General features: G+C 48.4%; 1 protein-coding gene and 1 long non-coding RNA gene across 6 annotated transcripts in view; one reads left to right on the top strand and one right to left on the bottom strand.

The window, feature by feature from the left end:
• LOC135830942 (uncharacterized) overlaps nt 1-18,394 on the bottom strand; it is a 92,837-nt gene that overhangs the window by 52,849 nt on the left and 21,594 nt on the right. The gene's annotated exons all lie outside the window — the stretch shown is intronic.
• LOC135830941 (uncharacterized) lies at nt 5,044-17,907 on the top strand. Of its 5 annotated transcripts, none has more exons than XR_010556128.1 (4): nt 5,044-5,369; nt 7,475-7,576; nt 10,889-10,953; nt 16,616-17,907. XR_010556128.1 is itself a non-coding variant. In XM_065343167.1 (4 exons), the coding sequence occupies exons 1-4, from the start codon at nt 5,210-5,212 to the stop codon at nt 16,662-16,664; spliced, it is 381 nt and encodes a 126-aa protein (XP_065199239.1). In that variant the 5' UTR covers nt 5,044-5,209; the 3' UTR covers nt 16,665-17,907. The 5 variants fall into 5 exon arrangements, 1 of the variants encoding a protein (XP_065199239.1); XM_065343167.1 differs by lacking the exon at nt 10,889-10,953 and adding an exon at nt 7,191-7,260; XR_010556131.1 differs by lacking the exon at nt 7,475-7,576.

Genomic DNA, 18,394 nt, shown 5'->3' with positions numbered 1-18,394 from the left:
GCCAAGGGCTTAACTACCCACGACTGTAACAAGATAATGGGCAGCCAGAATGTGCGATAACAGCCTAACAGTCTAACAGGGCACAACATTGAGAGGCTACTATTTTTTTCTTTAAAAATGATAATTTTCGATCCTTCCTCCTCCTCGTCTTCCTCATTTTCCATTCTTGTACCAAGTCGCTGGCACGTTTGAAGAAGGTGCATGCTACGGCCTGCTCGTATTGCGACGTTCCTATCAACAACACCAAGGAGCAGCACACATGTACAACACGACATTGTAGTGTGCAATACTACAGTCATATACATGTACGAGACTCGTACCGATCGTAGTTACCACAGTGTCATGTACCGCAATCATGTACATGCGTACATCATGTACATGTACATTGCATTCACAAGGCAGAACAACAGAGACCAAAAATCCTTCTCGTTTACTCCGAGTTTCGTGTTTCAAAAACACTCATCAGACGATAAAGCTATTCGCTAGTTATATACAGTGGTGGACAGAATTATTGTCCCACCCATGCTAAAATGTGATTCAGTTGATTGTTACTACCTAGACTCTAGCTGATGTGATAAAGACATCAGATACCTGATAGAAAAGGCAAGTTTTGCTTGTTATAATGGTTTACAACTAGTAAAAGCAGATATACGTGAAGATAATAGGGCAAAATGTGGGACAATAATTATGGCCGAAATCCAGTATATACGGTAAGGTTGCCTACTCTACCTAAATACAGCTAGGATTGAACTAAATTAAGGCTAGCACCACTAAAAAATCCTGATCTGATGAAACTCACGCAGTTTTACCACTTCGTGGCTCCACCCTTGGCCTTGATCACTGCCTCCATGCGCGCCGGCATGGTGTTGACTATGCGCGCGCATTCTGGGGCAGTGATGAGGTTCCATGAACGCTTGCAGACATCCCACAGCTGGTTTGTGCTGGTGGGCCTGGTCTGCAGCTCATGGCGCTTCAGGCCAAGGATGTGCCACAGGTTTTCTATCGGATTCATATCCGGCGACTGCGGTGGCCACTCCATAACGGCGACGTTGTTCTCCTGAAGCCACTGCTTTGTCGCGCGCGCTGTATGCTTCGGGTCATTATCCTGCATGAATATGCCACCAGCATCGCCGAACGCATCCTGCATGCTTGGCAGCATCACGTTCTGCAGTATTCCCAAGTACTGCTGCGCGTTTAATTTGCCGTCGACCTTGTACAGGCGGCCTCTGCCTTTGGCGGACATCGCTCCCCAGATCATGATGTTGCCGCCTCCATGTTTCACCGTTTTGCGTGTGCACGAGTCTGCGAGGGCTTCTCCTGGTCGTCTTCTGACGTAGACAGCCCCGTCAGACCCTACCAGGTTGAACTTAGACTCATCCGTCCACAGAACTCGGCTCCACTGCTCACACGTCCAATTCTTGTGGGCTTTAGCAAATTTCAGCCTCTTTCCTTTGTTTACCTTGGAAATAAAAGGCTTTTTCACCGCCACACACCCTCGCAATCCACTGTTTTGCAGCCTGCGACGCACAGTTCGCACTGAGACGGTATTCTCACCCTCCTGCGCCAACTCAGCTCTCAGTTTTGTTGCCGTCTTGAACCTATTGCACATTGAAAGCACCTTCAGCCTGCGATCGAACCTGGGGGTAGTCTTCCTTGGGCGGCCAGTATGGGGCTTCGTATCGACTTTGCCAGTTTTTTTGAACGCAGAAATAATTCTGCGTACCGTACGATCGCAGAGACCCGTCAATCCAGCTATAGATCGCGACGAGAGACCCTCCTTGTTCATCTGAACAACAAATTCCCTACTATCTTTACTGAGCTCCTTTCCTCTCCCCATCGTGCAGAAAACCAAAGTGAAATTACTCAAATTGTTGTCAGGAAGCCGTCAGCAGGTTCGGAAAACACCACGTGGTGAAGATTTTGAATTTCCCGCAAAAATCGGTCGCAAAAGTTTTGCCAGTCGGACACGTGACATTTCGGCCATAATTTTTGTCCCACTTTTTGTACGGTAAATCGTGAGTATTCTGGAAAACTGGTTAGCTTTTTCAAAACTCGTTGCTAATACCTGAAATGCTTCAACATTGTGGCTGTTTGGCGCACAGAACTGTCCAGGTTGGTCTTTAGATTCCAAAAGATGACCAAAATGCAAGGTGGGACAATAATTCTGTCCACCACTGTAGGGTAATTGTAATGTAGGCTAAAGCAGTGCTACAACCACGAAGTTTGAGGAGATAGCATCAGCGCTGGAATACGATGTGAGCAAGAGGACACTTGCACTGCTATTACTCACATCGTTTTCCAGCGCTGATGCTATCTCCTCAAGCTTCGACTCGTGGTTGTAGCACTGCTTTAGCCTACATTACAATTACCCTATATAACTAGCGAATAGCTTTATCGTCTGGTGAGTGTTTTTGAAACACGAAACTCGGAGTAACGAGAAGGATTTTTGGTCTCTGTTGTTCTGCCTTGTGTAGTACCCTCTGCCCTTTTTGAGGCATTGAACACTAATTGCAGAAAGGACTTCAGACACTTTGTGTACATTGCATTCCTCTTTTCTGTGCTGTATGATTGTAGTCTTCCCCCAATCTGTTCCCACCAATGGTTCAATTTCAAAGCTGAGCCTGGCCGAAGCGGGTGAGGAGGTGAGGCAAAGTGCCTCTTAGCCTTAGCCTTTCATGGTGACTTGTTTGCTGTCAACTCATACCCAGCTTCTGTCCATTGATCAATACAATATGTACAACAGTCGGTCCGCACTTTGCTTTGCCGATGCCCAATTTAGGGAGCATCTCATAAGTTCGCACCTATTTTGTAAACGTAACGCATTTCGAATAGACTTTACCCCCCTACCTCCCCCCTCTATTCGAAAGTCTTATCGCACATTTTCCGTGTGGATCTTATACTGTACTGTGCGTGTCCATGCCCATGCATGCCATGGTATGCACATGTACAAAATTAATGTACACTGTACATGGACATGAATGTCAAAGTGAATGGCATACAGACTACTTACTGTAGTCAGTAGTACCCCATCTACATAAATTTTATGTAGATATTGAGTACAAGTACAATGAATGACTTGTACACGCACATAAACAGAGTTCCTCCACAACAACTAGTGTACTGACTCTGTAAAAGCTGGCCAGGTACACAGTTTGATCAGGCTGGTGTGACATTTGACACCTCTGAGTAGCCTGCATGAATGCAGTGTATGCAAGGTTTAGCTGACCTCCAAACACAGGTACAAAAATATAGATGTACACCTAAACACACTCATTTGCTGAAGTACTACACAGAACATGCACTGCATGCACATTATGTACACATCCTGAAAATGTGCGAACTGTCATTTTTCTATTCGAAAAGGGCGTTACCCCCCTACCCCCGTTTCGAAATGCGTTACGTTTAGGAAAAAAATGTGAACTAATGAGATGCTCCCTTAGCTAGAATGCCGGCACTGCAGCTACACTGCGAGAACGTACATGTGCATGTACATGTACACTGTACATGACTAATAATAGACATTGTACTTATTTGTAGGTCTTGGCGGATAGTTTTCGGAAATTAAATTATTTGGCGGATGTTGAGCAATACGTGAAGAGAAAAGGACCTACTACAGTATAAGTTACTAGTTATGACGAATAGTCCACCAAGGTCCTACCAACTTGGAACCTTCCAACTGGGAACTTGAGCCTTCCAAGTCGGTAGGTTGTTGGTAGTTCCGCTTTGTAGAATGTAGTCTTGGAAGTTGGAGCTACAGTGTACATGTACATGTAGGTGTCAGGTCGCCACATGTCTCAATATCCCTGTCAGTTTTGTGCGTCGTTGTCGCACTATACAGAAAACAGGTGGAGAACAGAGAAAAACAAGGAAAAGGACAAAACATAGGGGATGTAGGGACGACGTGCCGAGGTGCTGGGAGCAACTCAACCGACCAGAGGTCTCGGCGTCAGCGTTGCAACTAGGCATCGAAAAAGGGGAGGGGGGGGGGGGGGGGGAGGGGGGTGCACAAGAACAACTGCAAACCAAACAGAAGCTAGAGAATACCACAAAAATAATAACATATGCAACCTCAAAGAGAAAGACCAAGGAACTACAAGTTACGCTATACTGTCCACTAACACCACCAGTTACCAATCTGAGTCCATATGCAACCTCGGTGATGATATCTTGCCTTTGATCCTCGCAGTCTCAAGTGTGGCCGACCATATCATGTACAATGTAGGTCCTTTTCTCTTTACCGATTGTTCTATTATCGACAAACCACGAACCTGGAGAACAGAATATTGTAGCTATGAAATACATGTAGGTGGCTGCAGTCGCAGCCGTGGTGGTGAAACTGGAGCGTCTCCATCGACCTGAGGTCTCGGCTTCAGCCTTCAGCGACACTTCAGTGCACCAAAAAGTGGGGAGGAGTAGACACAGGGATCAGGACAATGGGGAGGAGTAGACACAGGGGAGGGGGTTGGGAAGGGGGAGACTACATTCTGCTAGCCTGTAGGCCTTTCGAGCACACGTTTCCAACTTCCACAACAGCGACAGAGTGATAACACTATGTAGTTGATGAACAAAATGGTCTTTCTTTTTGGTGTTCTACCTGGATTGGTTTAGTGATTCTCCGGGCTGTCATCTGTGCCAAGTCATGCGGTTGTTTTCGCCCCAAATCACCATGATCACCTAATCCTTGATCACCCATCTGTGCACCGACGTGTAACGTTACCGGTGCCAGGAAGCCAGTGCCATCCGTGACCACCACACACGAGGACTCGTACCGACGCGTCCAGATCTACCGCACATCACTCATCAGATGGTACAGAAAGAAATGCTTGTGGCTCAATGTAGCTGAACCATCGGACCTTATTTGTCAGCTTGGATCACGTGATCTATCCAGCTGCCGCGTGCGGCAAACAGCCCAAATAGCGCTAACTCTGGCCTGCGAGCGTTTGCTGCGACTAGCGCGCTAGCGCTCTTGACATACACAAACGCGCTAGCCAGAATGCTTTGACTTTGATGGCTTTCAGCTTCTATTTTTTGAAAAAGTAGCGCGCTCAGACCAGCTCGCTCACTCTTTTCCTCTTCCATTTTTTAGGGCAATTGTTTTGTTTGATAGACGAAGCTTAGGGTCTCTTTGGGTTTGCAACCCTTACCCTCCTGGAAAAAATCATAGTTGCTAGACTGCGACACTTCAGACCAGGTACTATTAGAGCCGCTAATGGACGACGAGCTATTTTCCGCTATCCGGAGCTCAAGCATTTGGGCCGCTAAATGGACGAGACTCCTGCGGCAAAGGATGCAGAGAATGAGGAGAAAACACTCGTATGGAGCAGGGAGTAGGTATTGTACTACTTCCTGGTATGGAGCACTGAGAAGCGGTAAGTCTTAGGGCAATTCTTAGCCAGTAATTACTTTCTCGCCATAATTATGTTCTCGTTTTTCGTGTCTTCTGTAATGCCAGTACACTAGCAGTACGACTACACTGTAGGCGAGAGTCCATAAGCCAGAGTGTGCAGCTCTCCATCTCTGCAGCATAAACAAATTAATGACAAATTTCCTTTGCCTAAGGGCTGGGTTCCACTGCCGCTCCGCCGCACATCATCCACGGCATGAAACGTCATCATTACGAGCTGGTCCAGCGAGGCCGCGGCTCATCACCAGCTTTCGCTTCGCTGCTTGATACAGAAAATGCAAGCCGCGGTCACGGCTTGCATTGTTTCCCGCACTTAATTGTTTTATTCGGGGGAATTTTAATTCGTTGCACAGGCCAGAACACGAGGATTTTTTTGGATTTCACGCGCGCGCAGGCTAAATGTCATCAAAAAACGTCGAGCACGATCGCGGTACCGTGAATGGCGAGTATCACTGGAACCGCGCCGCTCTGCTGCATGCAGCCAAGTACCGTGGAGCAGCGGAGCTGCGGAGCCGCAGTGGAACCCGACCCTAACCAAACTTATAGCAATTTGAAAATGTTTGACAATTTTTCATAAAAAACTTGACAACATTGTTCTTCTGTAGAGTGCCGCTGGCAACTCCATCGATGAACTCCATCAATGAGCGCAGGGATAAAGTTTAGAAACCCTTCGAGCGAGAACGTGTTTTCAAAAAGGAAGCACAAATATGCCGCGTAACTTCCCCTCTAGTATGGCCCCATCAAAGCCACTCGCTGACTACTTACCAGTAAAATGGGGTTGGACGGTTGTCAGATTAGCTGATATGTTTTCTGCCAACACAACCATAAGCAGTTGTCAACTCTCAAGACTAAAAGAGCTTGCGAAGAAAGTGAGAAACCTTGGCTATGAAAGCACATGAAGCGTCAGAACATAATGGAGCAAACTTGGACCTAGATTACCAGTGTCTGCTCCAGAGCCGGGTCAGTGACCCTGTTCGTGAGTACTTGGACCCTTTGGAAAACGAACACTGGGTTACCTGCGACCCGGTCGGAAGTCCTGTCGAGTACTATACTTTTTTATACTTCGAGGGTATACCGCCACTGACAGGCTGCATACGCGTGCAGATGCGTGCGGCCAGAGTGCCCAGTGCGAGTACGTTCATACATGTACATGTACAATCATGTACATCAGGAAGTCGAAAGTAAGTTTACGACTCCCTGACACCCCGTAGCCGCACTTGAACGCATCTGGCTCTGGCCCAGTGTTGCAGGAGTTGTGCCAGGTAGACGTGTACCCGGTTTGTGTTAAATCCTAGAGCAGGTACTGCATACCCTATCATATCTGTGTACATGGGTATACAGAGTCAGTGTTGTTGCGTCCCACTCAGCACCCTTCTGGTTCATTTCGGCACCAGCACTCTTTGCGTATGCAGAGCTGAGTAACTTAGAGTGCAAGTTCGGACCACAAGTACACTGTAGCAGCTTGTAGCAAACCTAACCTGTGCCGTTATGCACGGTACTTGTGTGCATCTACTTCATTCCTGAGTAACACACCTGGTATATGGTGCACAATAGGGCACAGTAAATAATCAGCATGCATCGCAGTTTTCTGCAACATATTCCTGAAGTCACTTTACACCTCAGAAGAATTGCGTCGCTGACTGGAATTCGATACCGGTTTAGTTTCTCTCTGGGTCATTATGAATCATAGAAAACCCGTCATACAATAGGTTCAAGCTAAAGTACCGTATCACCATGGTAATTCCTGGAAATTCGGTGTGTTTTCTGCCTTTTGTTAAACAAGCAGCAATGTGCAACAGAAATTACCATGGTGATACAGTAGATTACCGTGTGAAGCGGTGTGAGATGCAGCAAAGGTGAGCCTGTTACTGTGAGTCTATGCCCTAAACAATAAACTTTGCCGTGGGATGATTATCCTTGGGCTGCACACTCTGCACACTTATTGCTAGGTATATCATTGGTCTTGTTCGGATCGTCCATTACGTTTGCAGCTGTTCAAACTTGTTTTGTTGTGTATTACTTTATTGATTTATTTATTCTACTTGCCTTTCCTATCTCCTTGTGTTTTAGCATTAGGCGATTTGATCGCAGGACAAGAGAGGAGCTGATGGACGATCTCTCCAATGTTCCTCTTGGTTCGGAGCGGCGCCGAGTGCTGACGTTGGAACTTGGGTAAGGATGAGTGTTCCCTCATGTTTACAAGTTATCCGTTTTGTCCAACATTAACGGTTATATGCAGAATACTGCTGAGTCAAAAATGTGCAACAATTAGCACAAAAACTGACTGATGAGATCATGACATTCAACGACCTGATGTTTAGCTGCATCACGTTTATATCCGTAAGTGTTGGACAAAACGGATAACTCGTAAACTGATGGTCCTCTTTTTTAATTTTAATCCTTGGCTCTCCATCCGAGTTCCCTCGTGTGTGTAGCTATTATTATTTTTTTGGTGACAGTCAATTTTTCTTCAGACTTTTCCCGTTTGTGTCTTTCCCTCAAACTAGTCAATATTTTTTATTTAAAACTCGGATGTTGAGCCATAAATAAATGTAAAAGAGAAAAGGACATATGGATACGAGTTAAGAGTAACTCTCCATCACTGTAACATGATACTATATACAGTCAGAAAGTGCAATAACTAGGCACAAAACTGACAGAGTACTGAGACATTCGACGTCCTGACACCTAACTTCAACACATCTCCGTAGCGCTAACCGACAGCCTTCCAACTTGGAAGGTTCAAGGTTATGGAAAGACCAAAGAGGGGAAGGCAAGCGCAACGAAAACGAGCAAAAGCTACAGTCCCAAAGGAACAAAGAATGTCGATTGTTACTGGACGATGACGAGACCAGTACGATATTTGACAAAGCGGTCTAACTACAATTCGAAGCAGCAAAGCAGCACACCACCCAACTTGGGTGGGTCATAAATATCAAAGATAAGTAAAGAAAGGGAAGCTTTGCGAAAACGAATTGTACAAGCCGAAAGCCAAACTCCTACAGTACTCCTCATGCATGACATTGTGATGGACTAGTTGACTACAAAACAAGTTGTTTCACACGACGTACGTTTCGCCGTATGGTTCGTGACGGCTCATCAGGTGTGCAATTTGAAACTCGGATGTTGTGGTCTTTCCATAACCTTGAACCTTCCAAGTTGGAAGGCTGTCGGTTAGCGCTACGGAGATGTGTTGAAGTTAGGTGTCAGGACGTCGAATGTCTCAGTACTCTGTCAGTTTTGTGCCTAGTTATTGCACTTTCTGACTGTATATAGTATCATGTTACAGTGATGGAGAGTTACTCTTAACTCGTATCCATATGTCCTTTTCTCTTTTCTCTTTTTATTTACTTATTTTTTTGCCCAGGCTCTACATTCTACCTTTATTTTACTTAGACTAGGGTTAGCTGTCCGTTTACCAGTACTCATCCACACATATGTGTACATAGGGTCTACACAGAACTCTATCAGTAGATATTTTGTGTATAGGGGGTTGTCTATCCACCGAGATAGCACTATATACTCGCATTCTGTGTGTTCTCTGGTAGCTATGTCCCTTGGAGACTGTACGGTGTCAGTGTGGTGACCGAGGTCAGGCCGTGTCTGCACTGGCATCGTCAACTTTGCCTACTGCTACGTGTTCCCCAGTGCTCCATCTGTGTCCTGTAATTTGTTTGGGGAGGGGGGGGGGGGCAATACCGGTACTTCAGGTGCAGGGGGCAAGGGGGGGAATAGGGTGGGGGACATCATGCCCCCAATGAACCTCTCCAGGCGTTGTTCTGGAGTAGACTAACCATAGGCGGAGTGTACACATGCAGCACATAGTTTGGGAGCTAGAACGCGATCGGACTCAGGCATATTCAAAGGCAGTCTATTGTGATAGTAGTCCTGGACTGATCTCACTATGATGATATAGGTCGTGCCCAGCATCACAATGCCAAACATTATAAATGACTGTTTTTTTGCCTGAGGGGCTAGATGAGCATGCGGCTAGACTGCCGATGGCAACCAACAGGCTCAAGGCTGTGTTGAGACTTCGTCACGGTGAGCGACCCGAGTCAATTGTTTACTCGCCATGACTAGGCATCGCATTGAGCATCGTATGCCCACTATTATTATGTCACTGTTCTTAGTCGCACCGGGGGCGCATGCCCGTTATCAGGAGACTTCTCAAAACACATAAGCCCTGGGTCCTGAAGGTTAGGCCTATTGTTAATCTAAATAGTCCTGGCTACTATCCCGCTGAGTTCACTGACTTTCTACTGAACCCGTATGTATGTGAGGAAAGTACTGTTCTGACCTCAACTGCGGATTTCATCAACTTGGTAGAAGGTTTGCCTGTGCGGGACGATCATTTATAATTGAGTATAGATGTGACCAGCCTTTACTACACCAACATCCCCAACGAGCTCGGTTGTCGTTGTATATCACACACAGGTGTACAAGGTGGATGCCCCTCGCCCTTCGTACATGGTTATTAACAGCAGTGACTTCCTTGATGTCAGTCATTCGGAAGAAAAATGAGTTCGTGTATGGTAACGATGTGTTTCGGCAGATCCAAGGGACTGCCATGGGTTCGCCTGCAGCAGTGGTCTATGTCGACATTGTTATGCTGTATTTGGAGAAGCGGTACGTTTTGCCGATCTTAGAGGGGGAGGGTTTAGAGGTTCAGGTTTATAGACGCTTTATCATTGCATGGTTGCGAAGGTCAAGTTCAGCGCACTTTAGATAGGATTAATAAGTGTTCGGCCCTCAAGTTTTCTCATGAACTGGCACATGATGGCATTGATTTCCTGGACACCACAGTTTTCCGTAGTAAGGGATACATGGCGGTGAAGCCTCATTTCAAGTTCACCAATCGTTTCCTGTATCTGCTTGTCGGTAGTAACCACCCCTGTAGTATGGGCAAAGGTGTGTTCACTGGGGAGTTGATCCGTATCCGTCGGTCTTCGACCCTTGACCACCACTACGAAGCTGCTGCCGAGCGGCCGAAGCAGGCTTTCCGGGCCCGTGTATACAAGCGCTCCATCTTTCATCTTTCAGACCCGTACACTAGGAATAGATGCGCAGGGAAGGTATGTTGGTCAAATTGGCATGGGTTTGGGTTATTTCTGTAGTTGTATACAGTGCTCCTCATTGTATTTACCTGGGCCCGGCCTGCTGTCCTTCGCCCGTTGGTCTTGAGGTCCAGGTGTAGTACCCCTACCATACAGTCCGGTTGCCAGCGCGGTTGTTGTTACACGGTGGAACATCGGCAAGAGGTTGCTTGCTCGTTTGCCTCATGCTCAGTGTCCTCAGGGAGTTAGTATTTTCCTCCTGTTTGGATTTTGCAGTGTCTATGGTGTCGGTAATTGAGTTTTTGTTCTGTATGCTTTTCTGTGGTGTGTGGCCGTTGTTCACACATCTTTATCAAGTGACTTGCTTCCTGGTGTGGTGTACCCTTTTGTTTTACTTCGAAGTATATTGGTGTTGGTCTGGCTGTAGAGTTCTAGCATCCGTAGCTGCCTCAGGGGGTGCCACTTCTCCCATCAGCGTCGACTAGTCCGCCGGTACGTGGTGCTATATTACGTTTAGTTGTCTGTTCCATCCTGTACGGGCTGTGTCCTGCTGACCACACAGTCTGGGTCTCCATACTTTGCATGTTCTCATCGTGTGTAGTGCTCACACGTACATATATGGACTGTCACACCCATATGTTGTACATGTGGCTGCACGTGTTGTCTCTTTGTCATACCTGCTGCTGTATTTGTGTCTCTGTGCTGCTGACCCGTACATGCTGCTGCGCTGCTTTGTTGTATTGCTGACACGTGCACCTTTTTGTGCTGATATGATATCGAGTACGCCACGTTTTGTGCTGATGAGGGCACCACTTTCCGATATCATGTTTCCTTTTGCCATGTCAGTTGTCAGTTCTCCCGTCGTCTCCTGAAGTGTAGTAATGAATAGCTCTCTCTCTCTAGCTCTAGAGAAAAACCACTTGACTAGTCCGTTTGATGAGTGGCGTGGGGAGGGTATAGTAGAGGCAGCTCGTTCTCCAACCGAGACGACATTTGGCGCCCAACGTGGGGCTCAAACCCACGACCCTGAGATTAAGAGTCTCATGCTCTACCGACACATATATGCACGCGGCGCCGTTTGTGCTCCTATCCATTTACATATGCTGCTTTCCACACCTGTGCTGACAGTCGGTACGCACCGACTCTGTACGCATGCACGCACACCATTACATTCTGTTGGCATCATATTAGTGAGGTTTTGCATTCCGAAATTCGGCAAAAGATTCGGCACGCGGGAGCGAGGTCGAAAATGCACACGAAGATGCGGCATGTTTGTTCGGAAAAAGCTCACTTTGCCGAACATATTTTTCGGATGAATTTTCTTGTGGAAGAGCGCTAGCGCGTGATTTATTCAAAGAGGTTTCTTATCTTGGCATGGCTTCGCAGGCGTCTTTGACGACATCAGCATCGTCAGCTACCTCTGATTGCTCCTCTCCACTGCCTGTCTACTCTCTTTCGCCTGGAGTGTCCTCACCATCATCTGTGTGGCTGAAAAGACTATGGCGATACCCATAAAATTTGATTTGGCCATGGAGTTGGTTTTTCTGAGGCGACTGAGGAGGCAGGTTTGGCCCTCGACTCTTTGGGCGCGATCAAAGTTTGTCGGAATCAGCAAGGAAAGGAGCACGGGACAGGACATTGCTGATGCTGGGGCTCACGAAATCAAAACACATCATTTTCGACTTGCAAAACAAACGTCGGTGCGAAAATTCAACATTTTGATGTTCGACAAATGACCAAAGAACGCCGAGCCGAAATTCGGAATGCAAAACCTCACTATTGCGGAGCTTTCTGGAGCTCCGAGTTAGTTGTTGTTTGGAATACAGCAAGAGAACAACATTACATTGGCACTGCGAGCAAACGCCTGATCCTCGCCATGTCCCTACTGTCACTACCGCCTCCGGAGCCATTCCCGATCTACAGCAGTCTCTACGACGCTGCTGCCCATTTTCCTGCCTGGGAACGGTGTTTCCAAATCTATGTCGCAGCAGCCGGCATCTCGGATGACACTCGCCAGAGAGACACTTTCCAGTATGTGGCCGGCAAGGACATCCAGCAGCTCGTCCCTACGTTAGCCAACACTGGCAACGATCTCGACGGCCTCATAACTGCCGCCGCCGACTACTTTCAGTCGAAGCAGAGCCCCAGCATGGCCCGCTTCCACTTCCGGCAGGTCACCCAGCAGCCTGGCGAAACTTTAGACACGTTTTATACTCGTTTGCTGGCATCGGCAACGACCTGCAGCTTCGCCGACGATGCCCAGAAGAACGTGGCTCTCTGTGATCAAATTGTGGCAGGATGCACGTCCGATCCACTCCGCAGAAAACTGCTGGAGACTGCGTCCCTTGATCTCGCCAAGGCGCTCAAGGCCGCCAGAGCATTTGAAGCGTCAGTGGAACAGACGACGGCGTTTCGGCGCACACAAGACTCGATCAATGCCCTCCGTCATCAGCCACCGTTCTACAAAAGGACACAGCCGCCTCCTGCTACTGTTTCAACTCCGTCGCGTCGACCGATGCGGTCTTCGCCACATCCAGCTGCAAACTCGTACCACCAGCCACCTGCCCCAGTCGCCACTCGCGCTCCAGGCCAGCGGGAATCCAGCACATCGCTCTGCTACCGCTGTGGAGAGCCAGGCCACCCTGAGTCACGTCGCTACGCAGTTTTGCACTGTAAACGTCTGCCCATGGGCGTATCGTCCGCATCCGAGATCCTACAGCGCACACCGGACGCCATGGCTCGCTGGCCTCGACGGTGTGAAGAACGTCCACGACAACATCTTCAACTTTGGTAAGAGCGTCGAAGAGCACAACCGACGACTCGCCGCCTGCCTCCAGCGGCTCCAAGATCACAATGTTACACTCAACCGAGCCAAATGTCACAAATGTCACATCCTCAAGCCTCGGCTCAAGTTCATGGCTAGCGTCTACTCCGACAAGGGCATCCGCGCCTCTCCCAGCCACCAGCAGTCTGTGGCTACATTCTCTACGCCATCTTGCGTCAGCGACATACAGAGTTTCCTGGGTCTCACCAACTTCCTCCGCCGTTACATTCGTAACATGGCCGATCTCACCACGCCACTCCCTGCTCTCACTAAGAAAGGTACTGTTTGGCGTTGAACTGATGTTGAGCAGCAATCATTTGATGCACTGAAGAAGGCCATCGCCGAAGACTGCATGCTGCAATACTTTGACCGCAAGCGATACACATCACTGTATGTCGACGCATCGCCCACCGGCCTCGGCGCAATCCTGTGTCAACGCCAAGACAACGGCCACGATGCACCTGTAGCATTCGCCAGCCGTGCACTCTCCGGCGTCGAGCAGCAATATTCTCAAACTGAACGGGAAGCATTGGGTGTCAAGTTTGGCTGCCTTCGCTTTCACCACTACTTGACAAGGTGATCCACAGTTCACCGTTGTCACCGACCACAAGCCGCTCCTGCAACTCCTGCAACTCATGGCCGTCGGATCGAGACCTCCGCCACGAATTGAGCGCATGGTCCTCCGCCTGCAGGATCTCAGCTTCCAGCTCCAGTACAAGCCTGGCCCAGAAAACCCGGCCGACGTCGTCAGTCGCAAACATCGGCGCACAGGAAGACACTGCGTACATACATGCCCTAAGTTAGCTACAGACGCTAAGCCGAATGCGTTGGCTCTGAAGGAGATTGCGGACGCCACCACCGCAGACACCACACTGCAAGCCATCCTTTCCTCTCTGCAATCTGGCCGCTGGGATTCCAACCACACCACGGTCCGCCCGTACTTTGCCCTCCGCCATGAACTGTCTGAGAGTGACGGTCTACTACTCCGAAACGACCGTCTCGTCATTCCCACGGCCCTCCAACGGCTTACCCTGCAGCTTACACATGCGGGCCACCAAGATATTGTCCGCACCAAGCAACGGCTCAACAGCAAGGTTTGGTGGCCCAACATGGCTACTGAAGCCGAAGCACTCTGCCGGCAATGTATTCCATGCCAAGCAACTCTCTCAACGACACCGCTACGTCCGGGAGTCCGTGCCCACACCACCGTCCACCAAGCCGTGGCAACGAGTCTTCGTCGATTTGTATGGACCCATGCCAAACGGTCAGCACCTGCTTGCCACTATCGACCAGTTGACTCGCTACCCGGTCATCAACGTGTTCAGCACGACACCCACTACGGCCGGTGTTCTTAAAGCTCTGCGCTCTACATTATCCATGTTCGGCTTGCCCGAAGAGCTAGTCTCGGACAACAGTCCTCAGTTCCGTTCTTCGGCTTTTGCTGATTTCCTCGCGCAACACGCTATCCAGCACCGCCACACCCCTCCTTTGTGGCCACAAGCAAACGGAGCAGTCGAGTGCCTCAACCGTACCATTGGCAAAGTTCTGCGAACTGCCAAACTAGCTGGCGAAGACATCAATGTTGCATTAGACCAATCGCTCCTAGCGTACCGCACCACGCCACACCCTGCCACTCACGAGGCACCGGCAACACTCATGTTTGGTCGCCCCATCCGCGACAGCATACCCTGCATTACGGCAGCCGCACCAGACTTGCCTTCAGCTGCCCACCGTGACCATCAATTCCGCCAATCCCAGTGCGATGCTGCCAATGCCACCCGCCGGTCAAACGCCCCCATCCTCACTCCTGGTCAGCGCGTCTTACGCCGCAATGAGCAGGCACACAAGCTCTCACCACAGTGGGATCCCAACCCCTGGACCGTTGACCAGATCTCTGGGTCTACGGTGACGATCTCCAACTCAGCAACTGGCCAAAGATCGACTCGCCATAATTATGTCGTTCGTCAAGCCCGTAATTGTTGTCACACCGCCAGCCCATCACCCACTACCAGCTGAAAGTTCTGCCACCACACCTTACAAAATTACAACAAAATCACATGCAAGAAGTCCTTTCACTTTGACTACTGCTCGTTGCGTGACATCACTCCTCACCAAAGGACTTCCTGGGGATCACAATCCTAAACAGACAAATGTACGAATACCGCAACTGACTCTGTAGTTCTGCACGCCACGATCAACACGACTGCGTGCAAGACACAGCTGATCATCGTCGCTGTACTCTTCCCTGAGCATGTTACCCTGTCGCTGCAGCCTGCGACGGACATTCCATAGTTCCACCAACTTGATGGCTTGATGTTCCCATTGACGTCGACCATGTGGTGTTGCCATTGACGACCTTCAACTTCAGGTCCTTGCCGTGGTCCGCACCATTCAAGAGATGGGCCACATTTGGTGTACTTTCACCCAGTTTGTCACTTATTTTAACCTTGCCGACTTTCCACTGCCGGACTGTTGCTTCAACAACTGGCGGAGAGCACATACGCATATCATCACTCTTCCTTGCAAACATCATTTCCGTCTCCACCACGTCCTTATCAGCCTGATCCATGCCTGACACCCCCAAGGCACTGTCCACTGTGCCGCCGGGCTGGTGGAGCGACGGACCGATTCTCCAGTGACGGTCGTCGTCCACAAGGCTGTTGGAGTGCGCATCCAAGATGTGCTAGAGCTGTTCAGTGTCGTGCAATGCTATCGCATGAGCTGATTGTTTAGTAACTGGTGGTGTTAGTGGACAGTATAGCGTAACTTGTAGTTCCTTGGTCTTTCTCTTTTGTATAAACAAACTAGTAAGCTAACGATAAACTAGTTACACTGAGACAATTCGACTGGCACAAATTACAACAAAATCACATGCAAAAAGTCCTTTCACTTTTACTACTGCTCGTTGTGTGACAACCACCATTATCAGTGTGCGCACTGCGCCTGGTTTGGTGCATGCCTGGTGGAATATGACATAGCGGCTGATGCAGTGGGCACGTCAGGTAACACCTAACGCATTGAAAATGACTCAACTATGACTTGGTTCGATTGCAACAAACCTAATGATAGTGGTACCGAAACATTCGGGTAACCGGAGTAAGTGCCAATTGATATTTTTGGCTCCAGTCAGTCAAGTGATTCAATTGCAATACAATTATATACGTACGGTGGAACTCACTTAGTACGTACCCGGGTAAGACATACACCTGCATAACACGGTCCTCTTTTGTCGCACGGATTTTCCTCCCATAGGCGCATATTCAGATGTGTACGGATAAGACTGCTTCCTTCTGTTCATGTGATTCATTGTCGCTGTGTTACTGTATGCAGATCTCACTCAGCTCTGCTCTCCGAGCATTCTGCTTCCAACACGCCGTGACTTCCCGAAAGGTATGTATGGTGGCTAATAAATAATGCAAGAGTCTTTACAGATTCCAGTGCTCTCATGCCTTTTGCAAGTTCCGTTTGTAAGTCAAATGGAACATGGTTTGTGATCAATACTTCAGCAGTAGTGGTGCGAGAATATTCGGGTGTCAAATTGCTCGGAATTGATGTATGATAACGGAGAATATACCAACATGTGAATCACTTGGAGATATGATTTGCCAGGTTCTGTTCACACTCACTAGGCTAGACCCTCTCGAATATTGTACAACAGTTTTGGCCCAGGAGTGGTAAAGGGCACGGGGCAAGCTATGTCGGGACCTGCTGTAAAGTCCGCCATACACGAGCTGTACGTCTTATCGGATGGGATATACCCCTGATATTGCTGATAATGAATGGCCCAGTTTCATTGTACTGCTGTCCGCGATATTATATCCTTAGTGGCATTGTTAACTTCTCATTGCTTGTGGGGACGCATGGATCATACGTCCATCCAACACCTGCCAATCGGAACCCACCGACAACGCTGTCGGTTGGGTTGGACCACAATCGGTTGGTTTTTGAGTCCAATATGCCGCCTAGGTAGCACACAGCATTGCTAATCTGATTTTAAATTAGCTGCGCAAATCCTGGCATACTGCCCGTAAATGCATCTAACTCCCAGGGTACTTATGAGTTTTTAGGTATGACTGCTACAAAGTAGTGCGGCCCAAATAGAACTCGGGTCAGGTGCCGAAGAACTGGGGGGGGGGGGGGGCATGTGTCAATGAATGGTAATAACTCCGGAAATCATGCTGATGTATCGAGGGCGTGGGCCAATGAAGTGCTGGATTGATGGTGGACGACTGTACTGCAATCTTGGCTGGTCCCACTATCGCAGAGACAGCACTTCCTGGTGCAACCACCCTATCCTGCAATCTATATAATAATTATTATAAGAGATTTGTGTGAACGATTTTAGCATGATGCAAGTCAGCTTATTGTGCTGGGGGCCTGGCTACATGTCACTATAGCTTTTTATAGACTCGATCACCGCATTACGCTGCCTTGCGTTGACTTGATTGAGCACTCTTTTTGGTTAGTGTCAAAGGTATATGTAATATGTATCTGCCTTCGTGCAAAGCTCTCTTTGTGCGTGTCTTGCAGATAGCTCGCTGACTTTGATGCTTTGAGCCATTTTCAAATTGCTTTTTTTGTTCATTTCATATAGACCGTATTGCCATTTGTTTAACCTCCCGCTCTGAGCTCCACTGATGGGACCTAAAAAGGCTGAAACAGCTGTCTGGAGATTGAGCGTCAGTATTATGGATTTAGAATACACGATCTGGGGACAGCACTAGTACTGTCTAGCTGTTTCGTCCTTTGTGGACTCATCAGCGAATCACGGAGAAATAACTCTTAACTAAGGATGAACCTAGCAGCCATGAAAATAGATAAATAATGCCTCCAAGCCAGAATTCAAGGCTACATGTGTAGGCCCGAATGTGCCTTGCCCGAGTGCTGAAACTGATAAGTCATTGAGATACGCATAGAACATCTGGCAAAGGAAGTACTAAAGCCCCCACAAGCACGGTATTCTACTTCAACAAGGAAGAATTTTGAAAGCATGCACAGCCCTACATGTATAATGTTGGTATAGGTAAGCCTTGTTTGATAAATTAACATAAGGCGGGGGACGCACTGTGTTAAAAAACAGTGCTCCTGATACACTAGTGTGTCCTCGGC

The sequence above is a fragment of the Sycon ciliatum genome, chromosome 1, assembly GCF_964019385.1.
Source record: "Sycon ciliatum chromosome 1, ocSycCili1.1, whole genome shotgun sequence".
Lineage (NCBI taxonomy): Eukaryota > Metazoa > Porifera > Calcarea > Leucosolenida > Sycettidae > Sycon > Sycon ciliatum.
This window is presented reverse-complemented; position numbering and strand designations above follow the sequence as displayed.

Excerpts from the sequence above, each read along its gene's own strand:
- LOC135830941 (XM_065343167.1), top strand. The coding sequence starts at position 5,210 with ATGGACGACGAGCTATTTTCCGCTATCCGGAGCTCAAGCATTTGGGCC. Across the intron at positions 5,370-7,190 it reads GTATGGAGCACTGAGAAGCG|CAATGTGCAACAGAAATTAC; the intron begins GTAAGTCTTAGG and ends TTAAACAAGCAG. Across the intron at positions 7,577-16,615 it reads GTGCTGACGTTGGAACTTGG|ATCTCACTCAGCTCTGCTCT; the intron begins GTAAGGATGAGT and ends TACTGTATGCAG.